This window comes from Crotalus tigris, unplaced genomic scaffold (genome assembly GCF_016545835.1).
Source record: "Crotalus tigris isolate CLP2741 ecotype Arizona unplaced genomic scaffold, ASM1654583v1 scf7180000018001.1161693, whole genome shotgun sequence".
NCBI lineage: Eukaryota > Metazoa > Chordata > Lepidosauria > Squamata > Viperidae > Crotalus > Crotalus tigris.
This window is the reverse complement of record NW_024096766.1, coordinates 1-27,835: the sequence shown is the minus strand read 5'-3', so window position 1 is coordinate 27,835 and position 27,835 is coordinate 1. Positions and strand designations below refer to the sequence as shown.

General features: G+C 38.6%; 1 protein-coding gene across 1 annotated transcript; it reads right to left on the bottom strand.

Annotated features, from left to right (window-relative positions):
- On the bottom strand, nucleotides 1–24,717 carry LOC120309357 (calpain-14-like). Its single transcript, XM_039346511.1, has 6 exons — nucleotides 24,267–24,717; nucleotides 17,274–17,342; nucleotides 15,429–15,507; nucleotides 3,916–4,032; nucleotides 2,443–2,498; nucleotides 1–1,873 (listed from the first exon to the last, which is right to left on the bottom strand). Exons 1-6 carry the CDS (start codon nucleotides 24,312–24,314, stop codon nucleotides 1,847–1,849), a joined length of 396 nt encoding a protein of 131 aa, XP_039202445.1. The 5' UTR covers nucleotides 24,315–24,717; the 3' UTR covers nucleotides 1–1,846.
- Nucleotides 24,718–27,835: the final 3,118 nt, after the last annotated feature.

Sequence of the window (27,835 nt, the reverse complement as noted above, 5' to 3'; positions counted from 1 at the left end):
TTTATTATGATCCACATAAAACAGACTATATTATTTACAAATCTGATATAACAGTTCCAACAAAATGCCTCTTCCCAGTTTGCAAACACAGCTCAAGGCTTTTTTTTGTTATAAAAAACCTTATTGACGTATAGAGAAAATGCCTTATACGTAGCAATCACATAATCAATGGTTTTATAATATTGTCACAATTACAATATATTAAAGAGACTTTGTATATAAAAGGATACATTTATATTTATATAACACATAAAATAGATACATAAAACAAATCAGGAACAATATTCTGTATTAAATTTGCAGTAGGAAATGAACAATATGCTTAAAATTTTGCCTTGCACAATAAAGTTCTAACATAACAAAATTGCTAACATTTCTGTCACTTAAATTTTATTTATTTAATCATCATAAAAGTTTCTCATTATCTAGCTGCATACAACTGCATAGGCTGAAAAGGTTTTCTTTGAAGTTAAAATTAGCCCCTGTTCCTGTGAGAAATGCAACAAGTGCAGTCAATTACAGCTGAATGACAATTCAACCATGATTTCATCAGAAATTTATGAATTTAGAGAGCTTTTTTGTAGGATAACAATGCTGCATATTTTGTCCTCTACCATCAGTTTGGAAATTGTATAGATTCTTTTACATTTCTATTATATATCACACACAGACTCATAAACTTTAGATAGGTAACTATAAATTAACTGTAAATTAATCAAAGCCATAAATAAAACAACTGTACAATATTTAAGTAATCCAGCAACTTAACTCTAGCCTCAAAATGGAGTCTTAACACTCAAAGCTACGACTGAAAGCAAGGACGAGATAAACAGCATTCTATAGGATTTCAGAGTGATTCAGCTATCCAAATGTTGCAGACCATGTTAATAACCAGTCAAATATCTCATTTTTACTATTATTATTTTTTATTCTTTCTTTAAAAATACAAATAACAAATACCAAAGTATTAAATACTATCAAAATACAGTATAAATATGATGAAATTTTAAATACAATTATACATAAAAATACATTTAAAATGAGAATAAATTAAGGAAACTTGCAATAGGCTGGAAAGCAAGGTACAGCTTTGCAGTCTTGCTAGAAACCAGCAATACTATTGGAAAAAGAGGGGGAAAACAGCCACCAAAACCAATCTTAAGCCTCAAACAAATTTGAAAATGGTGGTTTTTGAGAAACATTGCTATGAGGCCATTTAGGTCACTTTGTGTTGGTTTGCCCCTTGTTACTAAGAAGATATAACTGTAGCCATCTAACTGCAGAAAAAGTTTTTAAATGATTTATGGCTTAACATAATAGTCAATCCAGACTGCTGCCCAAGTAATTCCTCTGTAACTCAGATTTACTTTTAAAAATAAACCCTCCCTGAACAAACAATATTTTCAAAGTATTTTGAACCAACAAACAATCCTTAATAGAAGAGTGGAATTACTCATAATGCATGAAACGCTTTTGAGCTTCACAAGAAAGATAAGCCTGACTCAAAATGTCAAGCACCATACACAAACACTCAATAAGAAGTGGCCTTCATTCTTGTAATGGGCTGTGAGAACAAGTTTGAGAGACAGGAGGAAGAGCTACAACTTAGACAATATTCTGATCAATAAAATCTGAGTCCAAAACAGGAATGTAATTAGGGTAAGCACCTCAGAATTGACTCTCCTTAGTTTTCTGGAATGTAAGAGTAGGAGAGGAAGAGGCACATTCAGACTTACAAGATTCTGTTACTGTAATCTTATAATAAAAGTCGCATTAGAATTCAGGATTTTGGCTTCTGGGTTTGAAGGGCCAATGTAGCTCAACTGAGTTATTCTCTTTTAATGTTTCATGAATACAGTGTCATCGTCATCCACTGAAAAACAATATGGAGAAATGAACTGAATCATTTATTTCGTATTCACCGGCAATATTTTATCTCAACATTGTTACTGGTCCCAATGAGAGAATAAATCTTGGATTGTTCTTTGTCCTAATTCAAGGCTAAAGAACCTCAGTCTCTCAACAACGTGAGGAAGCTATTCCTAACAATTCCACAACTATCAATACAGTTGCTTAAAGGAAAGAGTGCATGTACAATATCTGTATCTGTATATATGTGTATGCAAGCATGATTATATTGACCAAGCTCTGTAAGTGCTCTCAGATGAGGTGGCATTATAACTCAGAACCTGAAGCTCCTTTGGCAGAATTCTTGATACAGCTGCAGTACAGTTGCTTCAAATAGCAGTTCTGAGATAATATCCCCCCCCCCATTGTTTATTGGAATAGCACAAGAGGAACGTACATTGGGTACATGGAATAGAAGGTGCTGAAATGAGCCCTTACATTCTTTAAAGAACCTTCTTTATCCTTGAGAATCATAGGCTACATATAACTTGGATTTTCCCCCCCCCATAAAGATCATAGAAATCTCATCCTTACCTCAGACTCTAGAAGGTAGATACCTTTGCCATCTTCGCTCATATTATAAAAGGCTTCTGTAAAAGAAAGGAAATAAGGAGAAATTATGAGATACTCAGAGAGAAAAAGGCAAGACTGGTTATCTCCTATCTTTGCATCTCAAAAACCAGATCAGCTGTAGCGATGAAGAGTCCTTGAGGAAAATGCCCTCTCCTTTCCCAGGGTGAGCAATTGGCAAAAGTCACATCAACTTTTTAAATGTCTCACAATATTCTCTACTCCACAACATCACAAATATGTCAGCAAACTAAATGATGCTAAGATCCAACTATTTCTAGAGCTTTGCACTAGTTCATTTCATTACAAGTTCACACATTTTAAAAACTGACTTGTAGGACTTTAACGGTGAAAACCAGAACCTTCCGTTGTTCCTGGAAGCCTATTGTTAAACAATGCAACAAAAATATGACCCAACTAAATGTAGGGTCTGTTGCATTTCCAAATTACCAATTAATTTTATAAAAACCATTTGTAAAGCAAAGATGATCTAAATGTGAGGTGATGAAAGCATGAGTCCCAGTGGGAAGAGTTGCTCCTTCAGAAAACATTTGCTTTTAAGCATCTTTTCATCCACCTCTCTCCATCCCCACATCCTTAATAGGAAATCTGAACCAATTTATATCCTTTAATTCAGGGATCTTCAAACTTGGCCTTTTTATGACTTGTGGCATTCAATTCCCAGAATCCTGGGAATTCTGGGAGTTGAAGTCCACAAATCATAAAAGGGCCAAGTTTGAAGACCCCTGCTTTAATTCCTGGAGGAAAACCTTTATTTTTCTCTTGGTTTCTACCAAGAAAAAAGTATTGCAGGTAGCACATAGAAGAAGCCTCAGAGGTACAGTAGCACCAAGCCCTAAAACTTGGTAGGTTAAGCCTGGGGGAGAAGGGTACTTTTTTTTTCATCATGTATCATGGGTTGTTGTGACATGAGATAGATGGCCATATAAATTGTGTAAATAAATCAATAAAACAAGCTATCTCCTTTCTGAGATATTGTCTCCCAATTCATTTGCTTTTCTATCACAATGGAATGCATTGTTATTTCAGTTGTTTTGCTTGTAGCTGTTTGGTTATTGCTTGTATTACTTACAATCAGTTTTAATACTTTTTAAACTTCTTCCATCTAATGATTTTTTCTTCTGCTTCATTGTAAGCTGCCTGATTATGGTTGCCCCCAAATATGTTTTTGAGGGTTTTTTTTAAAAACAACAACAAAACAAATGGGGTATAGAATTTTTTTGGGGGAAAAACCCTGACAATTCCTTGCCTTCTAATGATATCTGCAAATCTTAAAAAAAAAAAAATCCTTGCATCTTTCTTGCAGTGATCTAAAGAGAGCTCATTGAAACATTCATTTGTATTCTGGAAAGGGCCATCTGTGAAATAATTTTCCCTGCAGTCCCCTGTAAGAAATTTAGTGAAAAATCTACTTACCCATCATAAGTTCCACACGTAGCATGAAGCAGGCAAAATTCTCAAATGTGATTTTTAGATCAGGATTTCCATACCGGACTGTCAACAGTTTACAAAGTTGATCACTAAGTGAGATTCCTTTGGAAACATAAGAATGCCCACAAAGATGCTAAGATCACTATCAATCATATTTATTTATTTATTTATTTATTTATTTATTTATTTATTTATTTATTTATTTATTTTAAACAGGTCCTATTTAAGAAAGTAGAATTTAGTTTGGCACAGATCTTTATAGATTTATGCATTCAGGTACCTTTTTTAAATCCAATAGTTTCTCCTATGGGGATTGGTTTGTGGGAGATGTATATTTTATCATGCCATGAGAGATTAATAACTAACAGCAAATCATATAATAGATTTAAGTATTGAGCAGGGATTTGAACCCAGTGCCCCTGGTCAAATTCAATACTTAATCCATTACACTTCACAGGATCTAATTATAATGGATTATAATAGTTAACATATATAAGACAAGGCATAGTTGAACTGTGTTATATGCAGGACATTTTACAAATGTGTCATTTATTTGCAAACATTTTGTAGCACTTCTCTCCTTTTTTTTTTCTTCTCACATCTCGCAAATAATGTCTCTCTGTAAAAGAGAACTATATGACTGTGTCCATCATATTCCAAACTCCAGTGGTTTCAACTTATACAATAGCCAAAATCCAAAGCTGCATGGCTGGTATCTGGTGGGTGAATATTTTCCATATCAAGACAGTGGTGACTTCCCTCCAGATGAGAATGTAGGTAGTTGTTGGAGCAAAGAGGCTGATCCTTAGTGAGCAGGTAACTCACACTGAGTAAAATAAAGGCTTTCTCCAACATGGTATTTTCCAAATGTGTTTGTTTATTACTTTCTGTATGTATTCATTGAATATATTTGCATGCCGCCACAATCAAAAAGTCTCTCAGCAGTTTACACACACAAAGAAATTACAGGATATCCACGTACAAAGATAAAAACACTATAAAAAACCATACAGAGCCCTACTTTGCAGCCAACCTTGCTTGAAAAAACTAGACAGCACTGAACAAAGGAAGACTATTTTGGTGCAGTCTGTGGCTAAACTGATTATCTATTCCAGTTCAGGCAAGCTGAGAAGTATTGATATGTTTGTGAATTGCATTGATTTTAATCAGAGGGCTTTTAGTTACAGCCATAGTTCTCAGACTATAGAAAGCTGGAATTGAAACTTTTCTGCTACATCACATTGGCCTTATCATCTCTGGCAACAGCTATTAGAATGATTAAGCACAACTCCATAATATGGAAATAATCTTTAACCTCCTTTAATATCACACAAAACTATGTATCTCATCAATTATTAAATTATAGTCATCATTTCTTCTGCTATTTATGAAACTATGAAAACACAGGGTTGATAGTCCCAAAAATGTAAACATCTTTTACAGGAGAAATATTGGGATCTGCTGTCCATTAATAATGAGTTGTTTAATTTAATCAGTCAAAGTGCATTAATTCAATATGTCATATCTGGTATTTTAATTACATTATGTTTTCATTTATGATTGGTTCATTACTGCCATATGTGAATGCAAGTGAAATGTAATGAACTTTAATTTTATTTTGGTTTGTACATAATCTTAACTGTAACTTCCATACTTTATATTTGTTAATGTCAAACTAAATAAAGATAATTGAGCTAAAATTTCAGATTCATTAAATACTGAACTAATCTCATTTAACAATATTCCACATTGTCACCTTAAAATCATTTACCTTGCAACTATTTTAATCAAATGCATTTTAAAAACATTTTACAAGATAAAATTAATTTTTGGTTCATTTCAGTACAACAATAAAAGTCAGAAGGATAATTCAGCTCTATATAATAGAGATTAATGAAGTTTTTAAATGGCTATTATCTATTATGTGAAGACATTACTACCAGTTGATCTGGTTTTATGGTAAAATGCAGATATGTGACCAGGCAAGAATGACTTTGTTTCATGTATTTTATGTTCTTCATGTAAAAACTAAATAGGAGGGTTTCATTTTGATATTACTATGATCTGAGTACTCCTTGGAAACAATGCTCTGACTAAGGTTGGTCTTTCCTTCAAAATGAGGGCTTGGAATATCCACAGTATTCCAGCTCAGATACTAAAAGAGAATTCTGGATATGTGTTGCACTTGTCCAAAAACAGATGAAGTTGATTGATTTCAGTCAGAGATACTGAGAAAATCAAGGTTAGAATCTTGAGACTACCGGTTTTCCATTGCAGCCGCCACGGCCGCTGGAAGGCAAGCTCCGTCTTCTGCATTCGGTTTTGCTCTGCTGGGGGAAGCAGAGGGTCAAGCAAGAAGGAGACCCCCCATTTGATTGCAGGAAGGTAGTAGCCCTTCTGCTCGATCCAGGGCAGTCCTCCAAACTGGTGGATGAAAGACCAGCCATAGAAATATGGCTCGTCACTAGGCTGCAGACAGCCGAAGTCAAACTTACCACCAGGCACTTCTAAAGCAACGTAGATGAGACTGGGTGAGATCTTCAATCCCAAGTATTTTCTTTTCCTGTAAAAGCTGCCCAAAGCATCTTCCCCCCTGTGAGAGGGAAGGGAATTTCTATCCCACCCTCTAAGAATAGCGGCGACTGACTATCCAGGGCAGTTAAGACATTGAAAGAATAACTTTAATCTAACTGGATTTATATGCTTCTAAAATTTGGGAACCAAAAGATTTCTTATCTTTACAGAAGACTTTGGTTTTTATTTACAAAAAAGAAATAAAATTGGAAAAAGGATTATAAAAATTTTGGACTTAAAAAACCTTAAACGGCATTGGTGACATCTTGTGGCCAAGTTTGATATTACAACGTTATTGTCTAAAGGAGACTTGGCTTGAAGCCCAGACTATAGATAAAACTTTTTCAACCTTGACAAATACCAGCTGTGAGAAGCTCAGCTGCGTCCTATACCCAATTATAACATTATTTTCATTCTCTAAAGCCCTCAACTTAACACACCATCAAGAGAATATGGATGGAGACCAAGAACAGATTCTTTTTATGTTGAAAGCAATACATGAAACCATTATTTCAGCTTGTGATGAAATAAGATTCTACAGAAAAGAACAAGATGTCAGCCTAGATATACAAAGCAAATTTTGACCACAATTAAAGAATCAATTATGCAGAAGATAACAGAAGAAGTGGAACAATTAAATACTATGATAGAAGATTCAACTGACCAATAAATACAGTCAATGGAAAATCCAGAAAAGGGACTGACAACACTGAAAATGGAAACGACTTTCTATATAAATCAGAAGAAATTTGAGGAGCAAGAAGAAGAACAGACTGAAGGGAAGACAAACATATCAGGACAACTATGGGGATTTGGAATAATAGAGAGGTGATTCGTTAGCCCTTCCAAAAAAATGGTGACTGAATGGTCTCTCTTATAATATATATAACAACAGAGGGAGATCTATTTGATGACTTAAAAGCACTGACATGGAAGGTGAGCTGGCAAAGGAAAAAAGCTAGAATAAGGCTGAAAAAAATTGGGCTTTTGATTTATTAGAGAGGAGTTTATATTACTAATTAAAATAGAATATACTCAGATAGACAAGATGTGTATTTTGAATACTAGATTTTGTTATGAAGTGAGATAAAGAAACTTTGGTCACTTAAAACTTGGAAGTATAAATATTAAAAGTTAAATTTGAATATTGATGGGAAATTAAAAATTGGGGAAAACAATAAATAGGATATTGATTGTCTATAAAGATTGAATATAGGAGCTTCCGGTGGGAGGCGACGGCGATGGCGGCTAGCTTTTAGCCGTCCAGCTGGGGAAGTGTCAGAGCCGCGGAGCGCAGCGCGCATCAGCTGGCCCGCGGCTCGGAAATCCCTTCCCGGGCAAAGGGAAGGGACAGAGAACGCAAGAGTAGAGGTAGAACCCCTGAACCCCCTCTGGATTTATTTCTAGAGGGGGTGAAAGGAGTGTTCCCTCGGAGCTCTTGCTGATCTCCGCCTCCCAGCTGTTTTTGCTTCCTAGGAAGCAAAAGAAACCGCCGCTTCTATCTCCGTGTTTACAGCATTTTGGTGAGTAATTTTTAAACGGACGGAGCAGTTTAAAGGATTTTTTGTTATATTTTAGGTGTTTATTTTTTTATCTTTTGATTTTTACTATTTTTCCTCCTTTTTTTTGTTATACTAGTGAAAGGATTTAAGATGGCGTTTTGAAACTGTCGGAGTTTTTTTTCCTTTCTCTTTTGTTTTACTTTCCCTTTCTAAGGACTGTTTTTTGCTTCTGCTTTTGCTTTTGGTTTAGAATTTTTTCTTTTGAACTGTTTGCTCTTTTACTACTTATTCTTTGGATTTACTCTGGACTTTTAATGACTATAGTTTGTCTCTTTTTAAAAATTTTTTTTTTTCCTCCTCCCTTTTTGGCTGGAGGGGAAAGGGAAGTGACAATTGTGCTTTTTAAAATGGCTTCAAAGAGGCAGCAGCCTTCCTCAGCACCTAAGGTTATTTCTTCTCCTATAACTTCCACTGCACAATTACAACAACAATCTAAACATGTACCACCGGCTCAGCCACCACCCTCCCCTCCTCTACCTGGACTTTCAGTACAAGAGGTTAGAGGCATAATGGGAGAGATTGTAGTTCAAATGAGAGAGGAAATGAATCAATTTGTTTCACAGATTAAATCAGAAATTAAATCTGATCTCAAAGAAGAGATAACGGGGATAAAGTCTAAATTGCAAGAAAATAATAATGAACTACGACAAGATATATTGGCAGCTGTTTCAGGTTTGGCTACTGTGGTGGTTAAGCTCGACGCAAGGCTTGAGGAAGTGGAAGACAAAGTTGACTCTTTGGATGACAAAATTCAAGACGTGGAAAGGAAGGTGGACTCCTCACAAGAAGATATTTTGATGTTTCAGTACAGACAGATGGAGTATGCCCTGAGGATTAGAGGCCTCAAGGAAGATATCAATCAAGATTTGGTGGAGGTGGTCCTTACTGATCTGGCGCTGGCCTTGGATATGGATAAAGGAGAATTACAGAGAGAAGTGGAAAAAATTTATAGACTCAACTCCTGGATTGCTAAGCAGAAGAATTTGCCTAGAGATGTGGTGATTTACTTTACAAAGAAGTCCCTGCGGAATGAGATTATACAAGCCTTTTATAACAAAAGATTTCAGATTGCCGCCCAAGAGGTCATCATTCTAAAGGAAATCCCATCCAAAATTTTAAGAAGTAGAAAAGACTTTGCTTTTTTAACCAATGAGCTTAAAGCTAGATCGATGCCATTTAGATGGGAAATTCCGATGGGTATTGTTTTGAGCCATGCTGGGACACGCTACAGATTGAACACAGTTGATAAAGCTAGAGATTTTTATACTTCGGTCCTGGGTGCAGGCTCAACTTCATCTGGTCGGAAATCTTTGAGTGGTAAGGAAGTTGAGCAGCAATCTGAGGCATTAGATTTGGTTTCCGCAGGGATGATAGAAGCGGCAAAGCAACGCCAGACGGAGGCTAAAGAGCAGAGGATGACTCGTGCAGCCTATAAGCGTAAAGAGAAGGAGCAACGTAAAAAAGAGCCCAAAGAGAGTTCTCCTGGAAGTGCTTCACCGCCGGTGGGAGGAGCAAGACCCAAGAGTTATGCAACACACGCAGCTCTGTCAGATTTTGATGGTGTCTTCTCCAGGCTGCGTGCCAAGGGAGATGGCAAAGTTTTTGACCTGGAATGTTAATGGATTGAATTCTCCTCAGAAACGGAAAAAAATCTTTTATTATTTGAAGCAACATACTAATGATGTTATTTGTTTACAGGAAACTCATATTTTACTTAAAGACCAGAAATATTTAGTTAATGCTCGTTTGGGATCTCATTTTATATCTCCTGCTCCTGGGAAGAAAGGGGGAGTTGTTATATATGTTAAACAAAACCTACCAGCTTGTCTGGTAGAATCAGATCCCCAGGGGAGATATGTGATGATTGAACTTGGTATATATGGTAAGAAAGTACTTATAGTTGGACTTTACGCTCCAAATCAACAACAGGAACAATTTTATAAACAGTTACATCAAAAAATAACTTTGCTTGATTATAGATCAGTGGTATTAATGGGTGATTGGAATGGTGTCTTAGATACACTAAGGGATAAGAAAGGTTCCTCTCCTTTTCTTAAACAAGCAAGGCTACCTAAAGCCTTTTTTGACATGAAAGAAGACTGGGAATTAAGGGATTATTGGCGGGAACGTAACCAAGAGGAGAGAGACTTTACTTTTTTTTCTGATAGACACCAATCTTTTTCAAGAATTGACTTTTTCTTGATTACCACGGACTTGTATAATAAAGTAAAGAATGTAAAGATTTTTCCTAGATCACTGACGGATCATAGTCCAGTTTGGATGGAGCTGATTCAAGAGAAAGAGGAAAGAAGATCCTGGAGAGTTAATGAAAATTTGTTTAGACAAGAAAAGAATGTTCAAAAACTAAAGGAGTGTTTAAAGGACTATTTTGCTTTGAATATGTATAAGGGGACTTCAATGTCAATGGTATGGGATGCAGGTAAAGCATTTATGCGCGGTGTTTTGATAAAAATGAATAATTTTTATAAGCGAAATCAGATTCAGAAACGTAGAGAACTTGAAGATGAAATTAAATTAAAAGAAAGGGCTTTGATTTTAAATCCTTCTGATGAGAGTATTAAAGAATCTGTAAAGTTATTAAGGTCACAATTTAATATGTTGATAGCAGACCAAGCTGCAACCAACTTATTATTTATGAAACAAAATACATTTTGTAATGCCAATAAGCCTGGGAGATGGTTGGCTTATCAATTAAGAAAGAAACAGAGACAAAGAATAATAGAGAAAATAAACTATAAGGGTAAATTAGTTTCTCAGAAGGAATTGATTAAAAAATCTTTTTTGGATTATTATCAAAACCTATATAAATCTACTAATATACAAATGCTAGATATAAATAAATATTTAGCTGAGGCAAGTTTTCCTAAACTGACTGAGGATCAGAAATATGAAATTAATGGTTTAATTACTAAGGAGGAAATTACCTCAGCAATTCAACAATTGAAATTAGGGAAAGCACCGGGTACGGATGGGTTAACAGCTGTTTATTACAAAGTTCTAATAGAGGAGATGATCCAACCATTACATGATCTTTTTAATGGTATTTTACAGGGTTTAGAGATTCCTCCTTCATGGCGTAGTGCTTTTATATCATTGATTCCAAAGGAGGATCAAGATCTTACCCTACCAAAAAATTACAGGCCTATATCTCTTTTAAATGTGGATTATAAGATATTTGTAAAAATTTTGGTAAATAGGCTTATGAGGGTGGTGCATCATCTTGTGCATAAAGATCAATCAGGATTTATAACAGGAAGGTATATGAAAAATAATGTCAGACAAATTATTAATTTACTAGAATATTTAGACAAGAACAACCAAGTTCCTGCAGGGCTCATATTTTTAGATGCTGAAAAAGCATTTGATCAATTGAATTGGCATTTTATGTTAAGAGTAATGGAAGAAATGAATTTTGGTGAAAAGATATTACAAGCCCTTACGGTAATATATCAAAAACAAACGGCACAACTTATTGTTAATGGAGGTTTGTCGGAGGTTTTTACAATAGAGAAAGGTACTAGACAGGGGTGTCCTTTATCGCCATTGTTGTTTGTTTTAACATTGGAAATATTATTGATCAAAATTCGAGAGTCTCAGGAAATTAAAGGAATATATGTTAATAAAAAAGAATATAAGTTGAGAGCTTTTGCGGATGACTTGGTTGTTACTTTGTCGCAACCTGATTATTCTGTAGTAAACTTATTACAGTTGATTCATCATTATGGTTTGGTCTCGGGTTTTAAGATTAACGTAAATAAGACTAAAATTTTACCTAAAAATATGTCGAGTCAGGAGAAGCAGATTTTGGTCAACTTGACGGGTTTTGAGATTGTTAATAAGGTAAAATATTTGGGGGTGATGCTGTCTGTTTCTAATGCAAAATTATTTAAAAATAATTATGAAAGGTTGTGGGTCAGGGTACAGAAGGACTTGAAGAATTGGGAAAAGTTGCAATTATCCCTCATGGGAAGAATTGCAGTGATAAAAATGAATATTCTACCCAAGTTTCTTTTTTTGTTTCAAATGTTACCAATTTTGAAAAATGAGATTAATTTAAATGAGTGGCAGAAGGGTCTCAACAAATTTATTTGGGCAGGGAAAAAACCAAGGGTTAAGTTTAAAATTATGCAAGACTTCCGTGAGAGGGGTGGACTTAAGGTACCAAATTTGAAATTATATTATGATGCGGTGGTTTTAACATTAATTAGTGATTGGGTAAATTTGACAAATTCTGAGATACTTTACTTAGAGGGATGGGATTTACTTTATGGGTGGCATGCCTATTTAATATTTAATAAAAAAATAGATTGGGCTTTTAAATCTCATATTTTAAGAATTTCTTTACTTAGGATTTGGAGAAAATATTATAAAAGTGATTTTAAAGTACCATTATGGGCTATACCTTGGCATGCGATAGAAGGAATAAAAAGAGGGGTTAAAATGGATATGGTGTCTTATAGACAGTTACTTAAATGGGATGGACAAAACTGGCAATTAAAATCACGGGAAGAGTTAGCACAAGAAAATTTTACTTATTCTTGGTTCCAATATAGGCAACTATTAGATAGATGGAAGATGGATTGTAAGGTGGGTTTTCTTAGAGAAGATGAAAATCTTATTAAGCAACTGAAGGATCAAAGACAAACCCACATTAAGAGAATTTATGGGGTTTTAGTTGAATTGGACTCAGAAACGGAACTAATTAAAGATTGTATGATTAGATGGGCGCAGAATTTTGGTGAGCCAGTTTCATTGGACACCTGGGAAACTATTTGGGTGAGAAATGTCAAATTTACTCAAGCACAGAACTTAAGGGAGAATTTTTATAAAATGTTTTATAGATGGCACCTTGATCCACAAAAAATGTCTTATATGTATCCTGACGTGCAACCCAAATGTTGGAGATGTGGTTATAAGGAGGCTTCCTATTATCATATTTGGTGGTCATGCAGAGAGATAAAAGCATTTTGGATTAAAATATGGTGGAATATCCAGAGAATTTTTAGAAGGAGGGTAAAATTTACTCCGCAATTATTTTTGTTAGGTATTGTTACAGATTGTGATACAAAGGAGGTTGTATTGATGTTAAACTTGATCACAGCCGCTAGGCTGTTAGTAGGACAATACTGGAAGAAGGAATCTTTGCCTACATTGCAGGAATGGTTTCTTAAAGTAGCTTATCTGGCAGAAATGGCAAAGATTTCGGCTTTCTTAAAGCAACAAACGCAAGAGAAGTTTTTTGCTGTTTGGGATAAATGGATAAAATTTATACAATTTAGATTGGGTATACAAAAATATTATATAGTTTTTTCATAAGTTTTATTTTCATATATATTATAGATAATTTTTTTATATATATAAATATAAAGTTTTTAATTTAATTTTTATTTTTATTTTTTAAGCCTATATTCTGCTCTGGGAAGCTCAGGGGGGGGGGAAGGGAGGGTTTTTTTGTTTTTTTTTTTTTTTTTGGGAGGGCTGGGGGATGGGGTTTTTTTTTTTTTATTTAATATATGTATTGTTTAGTTTTATTTTTCTGTATATGTTGCCTTTTGTTTTGTATTATTTTTCCTTTTTTGTAAAATTTATAAAACTTTCAATAAAAAAAAAAAAAGATTGAATATAAAAGTAATTAAGATATGTATAAGCTAAAAATTTATTGATAAATGTAATAAGCATGTTTTTACTTAGTTGATATAATAAGAACTGTATTCGCTTAAATATGAGAAAGTAGATATTAAGGGGAAAAGAGAGGAAGTATTTGATGTTGAAATAAGGAAAATTTTGGTCATTAAATTTAAGACATTTGGAAATTAGTTGAAAATAAGGATGTTATATTGTATTATTAACTAGATGATGCAAGATGGTGGGAAATAGAATATACTTAAATAGAAAAGATGTGTATCTTGAATATTAGACTTTGTTATGAATTGAGATAAAGGAAACTTTGGTTACTTAAAACTTGGAAATTATAAATATTAAATGTTAAATTTAAATATTGATGGGAAACTAAAAATTGGGAAAAACTAATAACAGGACATTGATTGTCTATAAAGATTGAATGTAAAAGCCACTAGGATATGTATAAGCTAAAATTTATTGATAAATATAATAATGCTATTTTTACTCAATTGATATAATAAGAACTGTATTAGTTCAAATATGAGACAGTAGATATTAAAGGAAAAAGAGAGGAAATATTTGATGTGGTATTTGAGATTTGTACTGAAGATTTTTGTATGCTATTGAATTATCGATTAACCCAGACACCACGTTACTTTTTAAATACTTAAATGTAAAATTAGAAAATTAATAAAATACTACCAAAAAAAAAAAAAGGTTAGAATCTTGAGATGGTTCAGTATTTCTCAACAGAGGTAATCCTTAAAACTGCCTAAACTGATAGGTTGGGATGAAAGACATGGCTGGGACCAGGGCCAGAATGTAAGTGAATACAATGTCATAATAGTCATACATAGGGTGCCACTATATAGGCCAGGTCATTTTTTAAGAACTATGAGTCATCCTTTATTGTTTTGGTGTCCCAATGCTGGAGGGGATATGGCTGATGGCATGACAATACAAGAGAAGTTTCAGTCTGATTTTTATATATTTATTTGGCCCTAGTTCAAAAAGAAAACAAAATTGAGTTAACATTAATTGCATACAATATACTGAGGATAGATTAAAAGAAGAAAGGAGGTGTTGTGTATATATAGCAAGTATCTGAGTGTGTGCGCATGTATTATGTGTCTGTATATATGTGTGTGTGTGTGTGTGTGTGTATGCTTTAGATGTATATATATGCTTTATATGCTTTATATGGAGGTTAATTCCAGGTGTCAGGTATGATACAAGGAGCAGCAAAGAAAGACATGCATCCCAAAACACACAAAGGCATTCTTGAAAAGGGATGGTTGAGCAGATTAAATAGAAAAGAGTACTTTAAGCTTCATAGACATCTAAAGCAAAAAATATTGCTCTCAATTTTACTGGTGGATGAGGGACGGAAATTTGGTTCTCTTTTCAGAAATGGGGTGGATTTAAGGGACAAAGTTCTTTCTGACAGGATTGTCCCTCATCTCTGTCACCCGAGAGCTTTTTAAATGCTAATTCCAAGACTGAAGCCAGGGTTTTTGCTTTCAAAGCTTATGTGAATGAGTTACAGTCACTACCATTTATACAATTCATTCATTTATAAGGTTTGGCAGCTATAGGATATTTTTGTTGAAAAACTAAAGGGCTCAGGCATTTGCTACTTAATATCTAACTAGGGGATCAAAGATAAATCATGACATCTAGAAGCAAAACCACCTTATTGCTACTTTAATTTCTGTTTACCTGTTTCTTGCATAGCAACACACAATTGTAACTGATCCAAGGTTCCTAATTGATGGGTATCGTTTCTCTGGAAAACTTCCTGCCATGGGAGTTTCAAGAGAAAGAGAGAAATTAGTAATATGAAATCACACTAAGCAGCTAGTTTCACTGCTGGTCCAGCCTTCCATTAATGTCTTCTTTTTCTTCAATGACCCAAGAAAATTGCTATGATCCAACTTTAGCTAAAGAGAGACTGAGAAATAGCAGAACTCTTAGAGTAATATAAGACAGGAATGTTTCATCAGATATAAAATTTTAAGGCAAACTAAAATGCTTCTTCGGCTAAGGATGTTGGTGTTTCCTAAAACACCCTGTTCTGTGCAAAACGTGGTTAGGTTTGCTGTACTTTTTTTCCAAAATAGAGGGAAACTTTCAGATTTTCTCCAAAAGCGACAATTCACAAGGGAGTAGAGATTGGAACATTAGTGTGCTAAATCTCTACAACTGGCAATAATTAAAGAAAGGTCTTTTAGCCTATATTTCCCCCATTTTCCTTAAATTAAGCAAATGGAGCGATCATTAGCTAAGTTAGGCACAACATAATGCACAACTGCATGTATGCATGTACATACAGTATGGCGGCTTTTCTTGCCAGTGAATGTGATGCCTTAACTGTAGGGGAAATTGCCAGTTTTTTGTCTTCTTTTGTTGTGAATTAGCAATGTTGCTGGTATTTTGGCATATGGTGGGTGAAACTATTTTATAAAATGTTTCAGGAGGAGCTAAACCTGATCTTGGCGGCTACCATTTGGCTCCCTTTTCTTTCCATTTCAAAAAAATACTTTAAATGTTTTATCTTGGAAGCAGCTGTTCCTTTCTCAAACAGCTGTTACCAGTTTTTTAAAAGTTTGCTGGGGCATTGGTAGCTGATCAGAAATCCAACAGATGCATGTTGCATTGCTTTATTAGAAAAACAAGTCATCCAGAAATTCCAAAAATAAAAACAAAACAAAACAAAAAAGATACATATCAGCAGTAGTTGAATCCCAGATTCTGCATAGATTCTTGGAAATCCTTTCCCAGGATCACACATATTTATAGCAGAGAGACTCCAGTTAATCATACAACTCAGTGGTGAGGTCAGGAAGTTTTGGAATGTTTATAAGAATGGAATATATATTGCTCATGGTTTTTGTCACCCTCAATTAAATGCCATTATATTAGTCAAATTATGAGATTGCAACAGGAGCCCTAGTGGCATAGTGGTTAAAGTGCAGTATTGCATGCAAACTCTGCCCACAGCCTGGAGTTTGATCTTGACGGGTCTCAAGGTTAATTCAGCCTTCCATCCTTCCATGCTTGGTAAAATGAGGACCCAGATAGTTGGAGGCAATATACAAATACCTTGTAAACTGCCCAAAAAGTGATGTAAAGCACTATGAGGCAGTATATAAGCCTAAATGCTATATAATAGGCTTGGAATAACAGTAGTACCTGCACCAGTATGAAGCTGTTTTTCTCCTTACCATCTACCATCTACATTGGAGCTGACAGATTATAGAAGTAGTTGTGCATAGTGATTCATTCTCAGCTCCAGCACTGATACTGCCGAAAGCAAAAATGGAAGCAAACCTGGAAAAACCATAAAGTGTCCTCTTTCCCCTCCCCAGTGATCTGTTGGTGATTTACTGCTCTCTCTCTCTCTCTCTCTCTCTCTCTCTCTCTCTCTCTCTCTCTCTCTCTCTCTCTCTCTACTCTCTCTCTCTCTCTCTCTCTCTCTCTCTCTCTCTCTCTCTCTCTCTCTCTCTCTCTCTCTCTCTCTCTCTCTCTCACACACACACACACACAACACACATTGTTTTTTACCTGGTATAGAAGCAGCTTCTTCCTGAGAAATCTGAATTCTTGAATGCTCAAGGTTCCAGTACTGTTAAGCTGAATTATGCTATTAAGGTGTACAATATGACAGAGAAGGTTGGGACTAGGAAGAGATCGCAAAGCTGGAAACCAAGTTAGCTTGGCAAAAAGCAGGATAGGAATTTGTTTCAGTAAAGCATACCTTGTGTCTAGCATACTCAAAGTCAAAACTAGGACTTGATTTCGAAGGTCTTTGAATTATGCCCCAAGGAACATTGTACCAATCCCTAAAAGAGTCTCTTCACCATTAATTTCCAAGATTGCAAAGCCAGATGTCAGGTTGAGTAGTCACAGGAGGAAAAATAAACCCCTGTTAGCTCAAATGAATAATTTATAAGGTTGGACTGTTGATATAGATGCATCTAAATCCTGCAGTTCTTCCTAAGGCTTAAGCCAAACACTCTGGCCTGTTTTACATGCAAAGAGATTCAGACCCACTGGAAGATATTCAGTCCTTCCATTCTTTCTCACTGTCCTGATATTATTATGCAGCCTTCATGGCGAGGCTATTGGACTTGAGCTGTTTGCAAGGATCTCAATCTTCAGTGTAATACTTAAGGGAAGGACATGTGAATATGAAACAGAGAGATAAGTGAGAGTAGCCCAAAACAATAATGAGAGTCGGGGACAGCATGTAGGAAACCATACACTCATAATACATGAAAGCGTATGTTCTCCAGCATGATTGGATGGAGAACCCACGGATGGGTTGTCTTAATCTATCTGCTCCAATTAGACTAAGTCTGAAATTTAGTACCGCCCCCTCTGTGCCAACTGCACCCCAGTTTTAGACTTAGTCTCTTTGCCCCAAGACGCGTTTTGTCTTCGCTCCTGGAGCAGAAGACTGTTTAATTCTATTTAATTACTTAGCTCAGGCTATTATTATTATTTGTTATTTTATTATTGATTCAGAATCGATTATATCTAGAAGAAAGATCAATTATCCCAGTCTGAAGCCTATTCAGGCTGACAGACTCACAATCCTCTCCCTCTGGGGGGGGGGAAACTTTTCCCTTCTTTGTTTTCCTCAGTTAGGGACAGCAAGATCAAACCTTTGATTTAGGTCGTTTTCAGAGCCTCATCAAGCCTGGAGGGAGCCTTCCCAGGTCCCTCGGCCCCAGCAGAGAGCAGCAGGTGAGAATTTGGGCGCGGCCCAATTTTCGGAGCCGGGAGGGCCTGTCAGGCCTTGGACGACAGCTTTTCCAGCCGGCCTAATCACATGCCACCAGCTGCTTTAGGAGCCCAGGCAATTCACCTGAACGAGGGCTCGTTGCAGCTTAGACCCTAGGCCTCAAGGCCTTCTCCCAATTTTCGGAGCCGGGAGGGCCTGTCAGGCCTTGGACGACAGCTTTTCCAGCCGGCCTAATCACATGCCACCAGCTGCTTTAGGAGCCCAGGCGATTCACCTGAACGAGGGCTCGTTGCAGCTTAGACCCTAGGCCTCAAGGCCTTCTTCCAACGGCCGTTTTTTAGGGCGCGAAATTGGCGGCCGCCATTTTGAATTGCCTCCCAGCAGCCATTTTGGGTGTGGCTGAAGCCCCCGGCGGCCATTTTGTATGTGGTTGAGGCCCTCGGTGGCCATTTTGTGAGTGGCGGAAGTCACTGGCGGCCATTTTGTGGGTGGCTGAAGTCGCCGGCGGCCATTTTGTGTGGGGCTGAAGCCTCGGCGGCCATTTTGAGTGTGACTGAAGTCACTGGCGGCCATTTTGTGGGTGGCTGAAGTCACCGGCGGCCATTTTGTGTGGGGCTGAAGCCTCGGCGGCCATTTTGAGTGTGCCTGAAGTCATTGGTGGCCATTTTGTGTGTGGCTGAGGCCAGACTGCCTGGAACTTTCTTCTGAAGGCAGTATTACATCATCGGTGGCAGGATCGTCGAGAGAGCAGGTTCGACCGGGGAGGGCCGGATCGATCCCAAGTGATCGGGGTGCCCATTAACTCCCCGCCCATCCCCCTCTTGGGCTGAAGTATCTCTGTAGACTCCCTTGGTGAAGTACAGCGCCGAGGGGGGCATTTTGCCAAGGTTGAGACCAGAGCAACTCATCATGGCAGAGAAAGGCAGCGAGCCAGCCAAGAGGAGTCGCCAATCAGAGGCAAGTGGTAAGAGCACCACCAAGCGAGCCCGGCCAAGCAGGGAGCCACAGAGGGAGGAAGGGTGCCAAAGACTGAGAGCGGCCTCCCCAGATCTGACAGACACGATGGGAAGGTCTATTTTGGAGCCCCTTTCTTCGTACAGTGCCTCAGCCCCAGGGGCCTGGTCTCCCCCCAGGGGAATTCCTGAGTCAGATTCAAACCTAACAGTGGCTTCAGGGAGGGGTATAACCGGTCAGGACACCTCAGGGCCCCAGGCCACATTCACTCCCACTGCAGCAGGACTTCGCCCTCCTGAGAACCAGGCCCTGAACCCAAACCTCCTCCAGTCCATGATAGCCCAGGCTGTGGCTCAATTTATGGCCTCCAACACCACAGACACCCCCCCAGGCCACGTATCATCCACAATCTCCAGATTTGATGGAGGATCCCTCATCGGATTTGGAATCTACAGGGGCTGAACAATCTGGCCTGATTTTGTTTGAGGACGAGGGCATCACTCCCTCTGACCCCACCCCTCCTGTCGGTCTCTTTGACCATTCATTCTTTAATTCCCTGCTACTCAGGGCCTGCACTAGTGCAAACCTCCCCCAAGAACAGGAGACCCCACCTCCAGGGGTCCCCACGCCATATACACCAAGCCCTCAGTCTCGCAGAACAATATTCCCTGCCCTCCCCTTTTTCTGAATATAGTTCAAGAACAATGGGAGAACTTAGGATCCTTCTTAAGCCCCGGTGCAGTAGAGAGAACATTATTCAATGTTGCCCGTTCCCTGGCCTCCCTATTGGAGATTCCTGAGATTGATGAGCCTTGAACTCATTGTCTCCCAATGTTAACATCCCTGGGGACATAAATGAGGCACTTAGGGCGGAGGATAAAAAGATTGACTCCGCATTGCGTAGTTCCCATCTGGCATCAGCCTGGGCAACAAGGGCGGCAACGTCCATGGCCTTCTTCGCTAGGGCTTCAGCCCTTGGGTTACATGAGCTCCAGGACAGGATCCCTCCAGACCAGCTCAGAGCTCACCAAAATCTGGGTAAGTTAGTGGCTACATCCCAGTACCTAGCCGACGCTTCTCTGCACATGGCTAGATACACTGCCAGACCATCGCTGCAGACATCTCAGCACGAAGGTTCCTTTGGCCCAGGAATTGGCGAGCAGACACCAAGACCAAGTGGCGTCTGGCCTCTAAACCTTACACAGGTGGACATCTCTTTGGTAAGGCACTAGGACCATACTTAACTGAAGGTAAGGACAAACGTAAAACTCTGGTTAACTCATGTCACAGAGCAGTTACAGGAGGCTGCCTTTCGACCAGCTCCATCCTGGGACTGGGCCCAGGCATCCCTCTATTCCTTTCAGAGACAAGAACGACAGCAGGATCGTTCAGCATGCAGAAGCAGACCACAGATCCAGGCCAAGCGGCCCCTTCAAGACCGAGGGGCCGTTCCTCTGAACGAGGCAAGTGACCTCACAGTCTCACTTCCCATAGGAAGCCAGCTGGCCCCTTATTCCAGCACTTGGGCAGTCACCACTACAGATGCCGGCTGGTCCCTTATTCCAGCACTTGGACAGCCATCACTACAGATGCATGGGTGTTAGACACTGTCAACAGGGTTTGAGACTAGAAATTGTTCTCAACCACCTGACAATTCCGCTCTTGCCCTATCCCAACGAGCAGGTCCAGGGCTGACTTTATGTCAGATGCCATAGCTCATTTATTACAAATACGAGCAATTGAACCAGTACACAAGACCAAGAAGGACGAAGGTTTTACTCAAACCTCATCGTCATCCCTAAGACTTGGGGGGCTGGAGGGAAATCTTAGACTTGAAAGGTCTAAATCTTACTTGAGGTATAAGAAGTTTAAGATGCAACCACTTCAATCAATCCTGGCCAGCATCAGGCAAGGTGACTTTCTTACCTCAATAGACCTAACTGAGACATGTTTCCTAACCACCGCAAATTCCTCAGATTCAGCTATGCCCATTACCAGTACAGAGCCCTACCATTTGGCCTCTCATCGACACCGAAGGTATTTACAAGGTACTGGCAGTGCTCGCAGCCCACCTTAGACAAATTCCAATCAGAATTCAATGCTATTTAGATGACATACTAATTCAGTCATCATCATTCCGAAACGCTCAGTCAGACCTCGCCCTAGCCATCAAGGTCTTTCAGGAGCACGGGTTTTCTGTTAATTTCCAGAAAAGTCATACAACAACCCAGCTCCTCCATTTGGGCGCTGTTATAGACACGGACAATTGTACGGTCTACCTATCTCAGGACCGAAGGAACTCTATTCAGACTCTTGTATGTCGGATCCTAAGGGCCAGAGTAATCACATTGGCCTCCGTATCACAGCTACTGGGGAAGACGGTGTCCTGCGTGCAAATTGTGCCATGGGCATACCTCCATGCCAGAGAATTACATGGCTTCTCCTTCCATTTCAGAGACTTGAACTCCCTTCAATGGTGGGACTCCCCGGCGCTGTCACGGGGAGCAGTATTAGAACCAGACAGGATTACCATTACCACAGATGCAAGCCTGTTTGGGTGGGGGCACACCTTCACACGCACTGGGCTCAAGGTCGGTGGTCCAAACAGGACCTAAGGAACAATATAGACTGGCTGGAACTCAGAGCCATACATATGGCCCTAAAGAGATTCACCGATATAGTACAGGGCCAACATGTCCTGATTTTAACCGACAACATTACAGCCAAGGCCATGTCAACAGACAAGGGGGGACAAGGTCCAGGCCTCTCATGCAGGAGGCCAAATTGCTGGGGTCCTGGGCAGAACTGAATCTTCCCTCCATCAGGGCGGAGTACATATCCGGAGTGACCAACCAGCAGGCGGACTCACTGAGCAGAGCAACCGTGGATCATTCTGAATGGCAGCTGGATCCGAAGGTGTTCAGAGAGATCGTGGACAGGTTTGGTTCCCCAACCTTAGACCTTTTGCCTCCCCCACCAACTCACAACTTCCCAGATTCCTTTCTGGGTTCCCACCTCCATCAGCAGAGGGAACAGATGCACTCCGCAGTCCCTGGCCCAGGGAACTGCTCTGTGCCTTCCCTCCTCTGCCGTTTCTTCCTGCCACGATCAGGAAGATCCTTCGCGAACGAGCAGAGGTCCTCCTGGTTGCGCCGCATTGGCCGAGACGCTCTTGGTCGCCGACCTGATGGAGCTCTCCATATCACCTCCATGGAGGATCCCAGCAAATCGCATCTCCCACATTCAGGGGGAACTACGCCATCCAGACCCTCAATGACTCCAGTTAACCGTCTGGCACTTGAGAGGCAGGCCTTAGGCTGAGACTCATATTCGTCAAGGGTCATAGCTATGATTCAGCAATCTAGGTGACCCTCGACGAATAGAATATACGATGCCACATGGAGAGACTCCTGTAATTGGTGTTCAGTTCGAAAAATTGACCTTTTGGCGGTTTCAATGCCAGTTATCTTGGAGTTCCTGAGGGATGGTCTAGACAAAGGGCTTTCCACAAGCACCATCCGTAGGCAGGTAGCATCACTTGCCACAGTTATTTCCTGTGGCAATGAATCCTTAACACATTACCCTATGATACGCTCCTTCCTAAAAGGAGCTAACAACGTCAGACCATCAACTGTACATAGATACCCCTCGTGGGATCTTCATCAGGTTTATAGGTTCTTGTTTCGCACCCTTTGAACTATTGACACTGGTTTGTTTAAACAGTTATCGATGAAGGTGGCATTTCTTGTTGCTGTAACTTCAGCGAGAAGGATATCTGAACTGGCTACTCTTCAGTGAGGAAGGACCTGTGTACATTCCATAAGGACAGGGTAACCCTTAGGCTAGGCCCCTCCTTCGTGCCTAAGGTCAAGTCCTTGTATCCTAAATCTCAGGAAATAGTTTTGCCGGACTTCTGTCCTAACCCATCTAATGAGATAGAGGTTCAGTGGAACAAATCGGATGTGCGCAGGGCTTATATTGTTATATACAGAGAACCTCATCTTTCCACAGAACAGAGGCTCTGTTTGTGTACTATCACCCTTCATCACTAGGTCAGAAGGTTTCTTCAACCACAATACGCAGGTGGATTAGAGTTTGTATTTCTCTGGCATACCAGTCTCAGTCACTGCGAGATCCCAGGCATATCACGGCCCATTCCACCGGGGGGCAGCTACTACAGCTGCCTCGTCTACTCAGGCCTCCGTAGAGGGAATTTGTAGAGCAGCAACATGGGCATCGCCCTCTTCCTTTGTCTGTCACTACAAGAGGGATATATATGCATCTTCTACGGCTTCATTTGGACGCAGGGTCCTAGAACACGCATTAACATTGGGTGGGAACCAGGCCCAATCTAATTCCCCACCCTAGGGACACAGGGCTTTGGTATGTCCCATCCGTGGGTTCTCCATCCAATCATGCTGGAGAAAGGGGCGTTGTCTTACCTGAACGCCTTTTCTCAGCATGATGATGGAGAATCCACTCCCTCCCATTAGGTCAGTTGGCCTGGTCCCCATTTGTTCAGACGCGTCGGACTAAAGTCTGGGTATCGCCTTAGCCTAAAACTGGGGTGCAGTTGGCACAGAGGGGGCGGTACTAAATTTCAGACTTAGTCTAATTGGAGCAGATAGATTAAGACAACCCATCCGTGGATTCTCCATCATCATGCTGAGAAAAGGCGTTCAGGTAAGACAACGCCCCTTTCCACTCTCTTTTTTTGTCTTTTTTCCCTCTGAGTTCAGAAGAACTGTAAACATATAAATAGATATTAAGTAATTATTACTGAAAAGGGCAAGAATTGCATTCTTCAGTCAAGCTAGCAAAATATGTGACATGGCTAAAAACCAAAAGGAGGATACATCTAAGAGGGCCAAGATACTACGGCAGGCATCCAGGCTAAATCTCATCCCATAATTTTGATGATCTAGAGGAAAAAAAGAAAGAAATGAAAATGTATAACCACAATACAACCATATTCTCCATAGAAGAGTAGGGGCCTGAGTCAGTGGTGGGATTCAGCCAGTTTGCACAACTTTGGCAGAACCGGTAGCTAGTATTTTGTTGGCCAGGCCCAGAATGGACTTCCAGAAACAGCATCACACAGAGAACCGGTTGTTCACATATTTGAATCCCACCACTGGCCTGAGCCCATGTATCTTCAGTGTGAACATAAAAAGCGAATGAGCTGCTGCATAATACTAATCTGGGTTATTTAACCCTGATTTTGAATAAACCATAATTCCCAAGTTCACATATAAAACTAAAAGATAAACTATCCTGTTCTTCACAATGGTCCAGCAGTTACTTCTGAGAAGCCTCTCAAATAGATATAAAGGAAGTAACCCAGACATTTTCTCTCTCTCTCTCTCTCTCTCACACACACACACACACACACACACACACAGACACACACACAAACATACATATTTTTAAATAATTTAATAAAAACTAATATAAAGTAAGAAGAAGCAAGAAGAAGAAAACAAAAAGAAATAAATCAAAGACAAAGCTAAAAATGCAGAGAGAAAAGTAAAAGAGAAAAGTAAAAGAGAAAGAAAAAAGACACAAAGAAGTAGCTTCTGATCTTTCTATTAGTTGCAACTACATTTATAGATTTACCTTTTACTTTATGGTTTCAATATAACTCTCTGCTTTCTATAATCTCTCCTGTCTAATCATAAAAACCACAATCATAGCTCATTTTTTTCTGTTTCATGCAAAAAATCCACAAGGGATTTCTAGTCAGCAAAAAATGTAGCTATTGTCTTCTATCTGATAAAAGAAATCAATTCCACCATCTAAGTTCCATCATTTTCACCAATCATTCATCCACTGTGGGTCATACCAAATCTTTCCACCATAGATGCAATAACTTTCTGATGCTCTTGCTCCCGCAGCAGCTATTTGTCAACAGAAGGCTACTTGAGACCCGTAAAGCTATCCTAAATATAATTATCTACTGAATGAACAAGCCTTCATTGGTATGTTTAATTCTCTTTAATTCATTCAATTTATCCTAAGGGTTCCAGCTTGGACATGGTTTTAGATCAATTGCCAAAATAATAATAATGATAATGGCTTTTTCATCTTGGGCTTTTTCATTTTGGCATCTTGGTAAAATGTTACTGCTGTTAATTTCTAGTTCCAAAGAAGTGTGCTTAGCAGGATGTCTAAATGACCTTGGGAAAAGTCACTAGTCTCTTTCTTTTCTGCTTGATTTGTCCCTTGTCTAACTATACCAGCTGAAATAGAACAGGAACATGGATAAATCTTGACAGTTGTGCGTTCTTTCTCCCTCCTGCCCTCTTTCTCTCTGCCTCTCTCAGACAGAATAAATAGGCAAGTTAAAAGCTAGACCCAAGCTGTCCTAGTGATACACGAATGACAAGAAATGAAACAGAAAGAGCATCTAATCTTGTTGCAAATCATGATTATAGATTGCCTGCAGACTTTTACCGAGCAGACGCCAAGCTCATAACTCACTGATCCCTTCTCTACAGAAACCAATGATGTTTTAATCTCATTATTGCCCTGTTTATTAAATATGAATCATGCACTGTAAAGTTTGGAAATGAAAGCTTTAAAATTGATTGCCTATGAAGAATAAAAGACGAGCTGCACAGCCTGGTTAGTTTCCTTATAGATTTCCCCATGCCTGATGGGTTACTTCGGAAAGATGTTCAAGAGCGATGAAATGGCTGTCTACTCTCACTCTTGGGGAAGCTAAAAAGACTGCCATGTCCTAAGGAGATGAAAGATTTGCTTCCACATCCCTGCTTTTGCTCTGAACTGATGCTACAAAAGCTTTTATCTCATTAACTTCTTGAACAGTTTTCGTTCTTATCCATTCAAGATTTTTCCATCCTATATATCTGTTATATTCACCAAATGCTATGTTTTTATAAACTTCATATTTCTGGCAGTAAAAAATAAAACAGGAGAGAGAGAAAAGATTTTAACCATTTTGCAGCCTACTGCTACTACAAGCTAGATTACCTAATTTTTCCCCAAATGCAATTAGAATTTAAAATATCAACCAACTAATAGAAAACTAGCAATTGGTTTAGTTCTTGGACAAAAGATGGCCCTCTGGAATCTGTAAAGAGTTTTGGACTGGATATAGACAGATTCTAAAATTTTTAAATCAATGTTTTTTTCCCTCCCTTTGGATTCGCAACAGTTCTGTTATGTACTACTCTTCTATTACTGCAATTATTTATTGTTGCTTGCTAAAGTTCAACAAAATAATGTCAGAAGAGATTGTATTTAATTGTATTAGACCAGCACATAAACAGCCTCAATTTATCAGAGGTTTTTAAAGATTTGTGTGATGAAGGAATCAAATAAACTGTAGCACATGAGCAAAAGATCATTCAGGAGTTAATTTCTTGGAAGTCTTTCTAAACCATTAAAATTAGACAAACTTCAAAAAATGTAAAATGTTTCTTTATTTAAAGTTTGGCTCTGGGTGTCATGTGATCTTGGTAAGGACCTGACAGACAAGATTACATGGCTGAAAGATTTAGGCATTCTCAAGTAGAATTTCACAAATATTTCATAATCATATATGAAACCTCATGCAGTTTCATGCAATACTACCAAAATCATATAGGCTTTTGAGATCTTGCAAGTTTTAGCATCTTACTTTAATAGGATGGGAATATTCCAGTAGGCACCCTGATATCCTTAAGTATTGCACTCCTGACTCCTGTCCTGTTTTAAAGAGGTTCATAATAAAGTACTACACTTGGACAATCTTCCAAAACAAATGATTTCATTTAAAACTTACATTTTCAGCTGATATTTTCCATTGTAACATTTTCAGCTGATATTTTCCATTGTAATGGATGATGCTATTCTAAATTCAGATTCAGATTGAAGATATGAATCACTATCTTATGAATTGTTCCCTACTTGGTGGTATTAACGCTAAATTTATAAGGATGTGGAAACAATAGATTATTCATTAGCAGATTATTTTTACTGTTGTCAACAACAAAGAAAATAAGATGACTTTTCATTGGTATGCCGAAGGGACCTATTCTTTAAAATAATACAACATGTTTTCTTTTATTTAATCAAAGATAATGTGAAATGTTGGAGTTATTTTTGTTACAGTTTATAGAGCCAAGCTTGATTTGAGGGAGGCTTATTTTTTATACAATAGAAATGAAATACTAACATATGAAATGCACAAACATTTGCAATATAACGAAGACAAGCAATTGTAATAAAAACTGCAGCAGAAACCCAAATGTCTTTGGAAAGGACATAACATTTTGCACGCTTGCCAGCTTTCAAGTGCATAGACTTCAACTCTCAGAATCCTCTACAATGGCCATGCTTGGCTAAGGAATTCTGGATACTGAAGATCACACATTGAGAAGTTGTGACAGTTGGGTAAACTAATGTGCTATCATAAATTTAA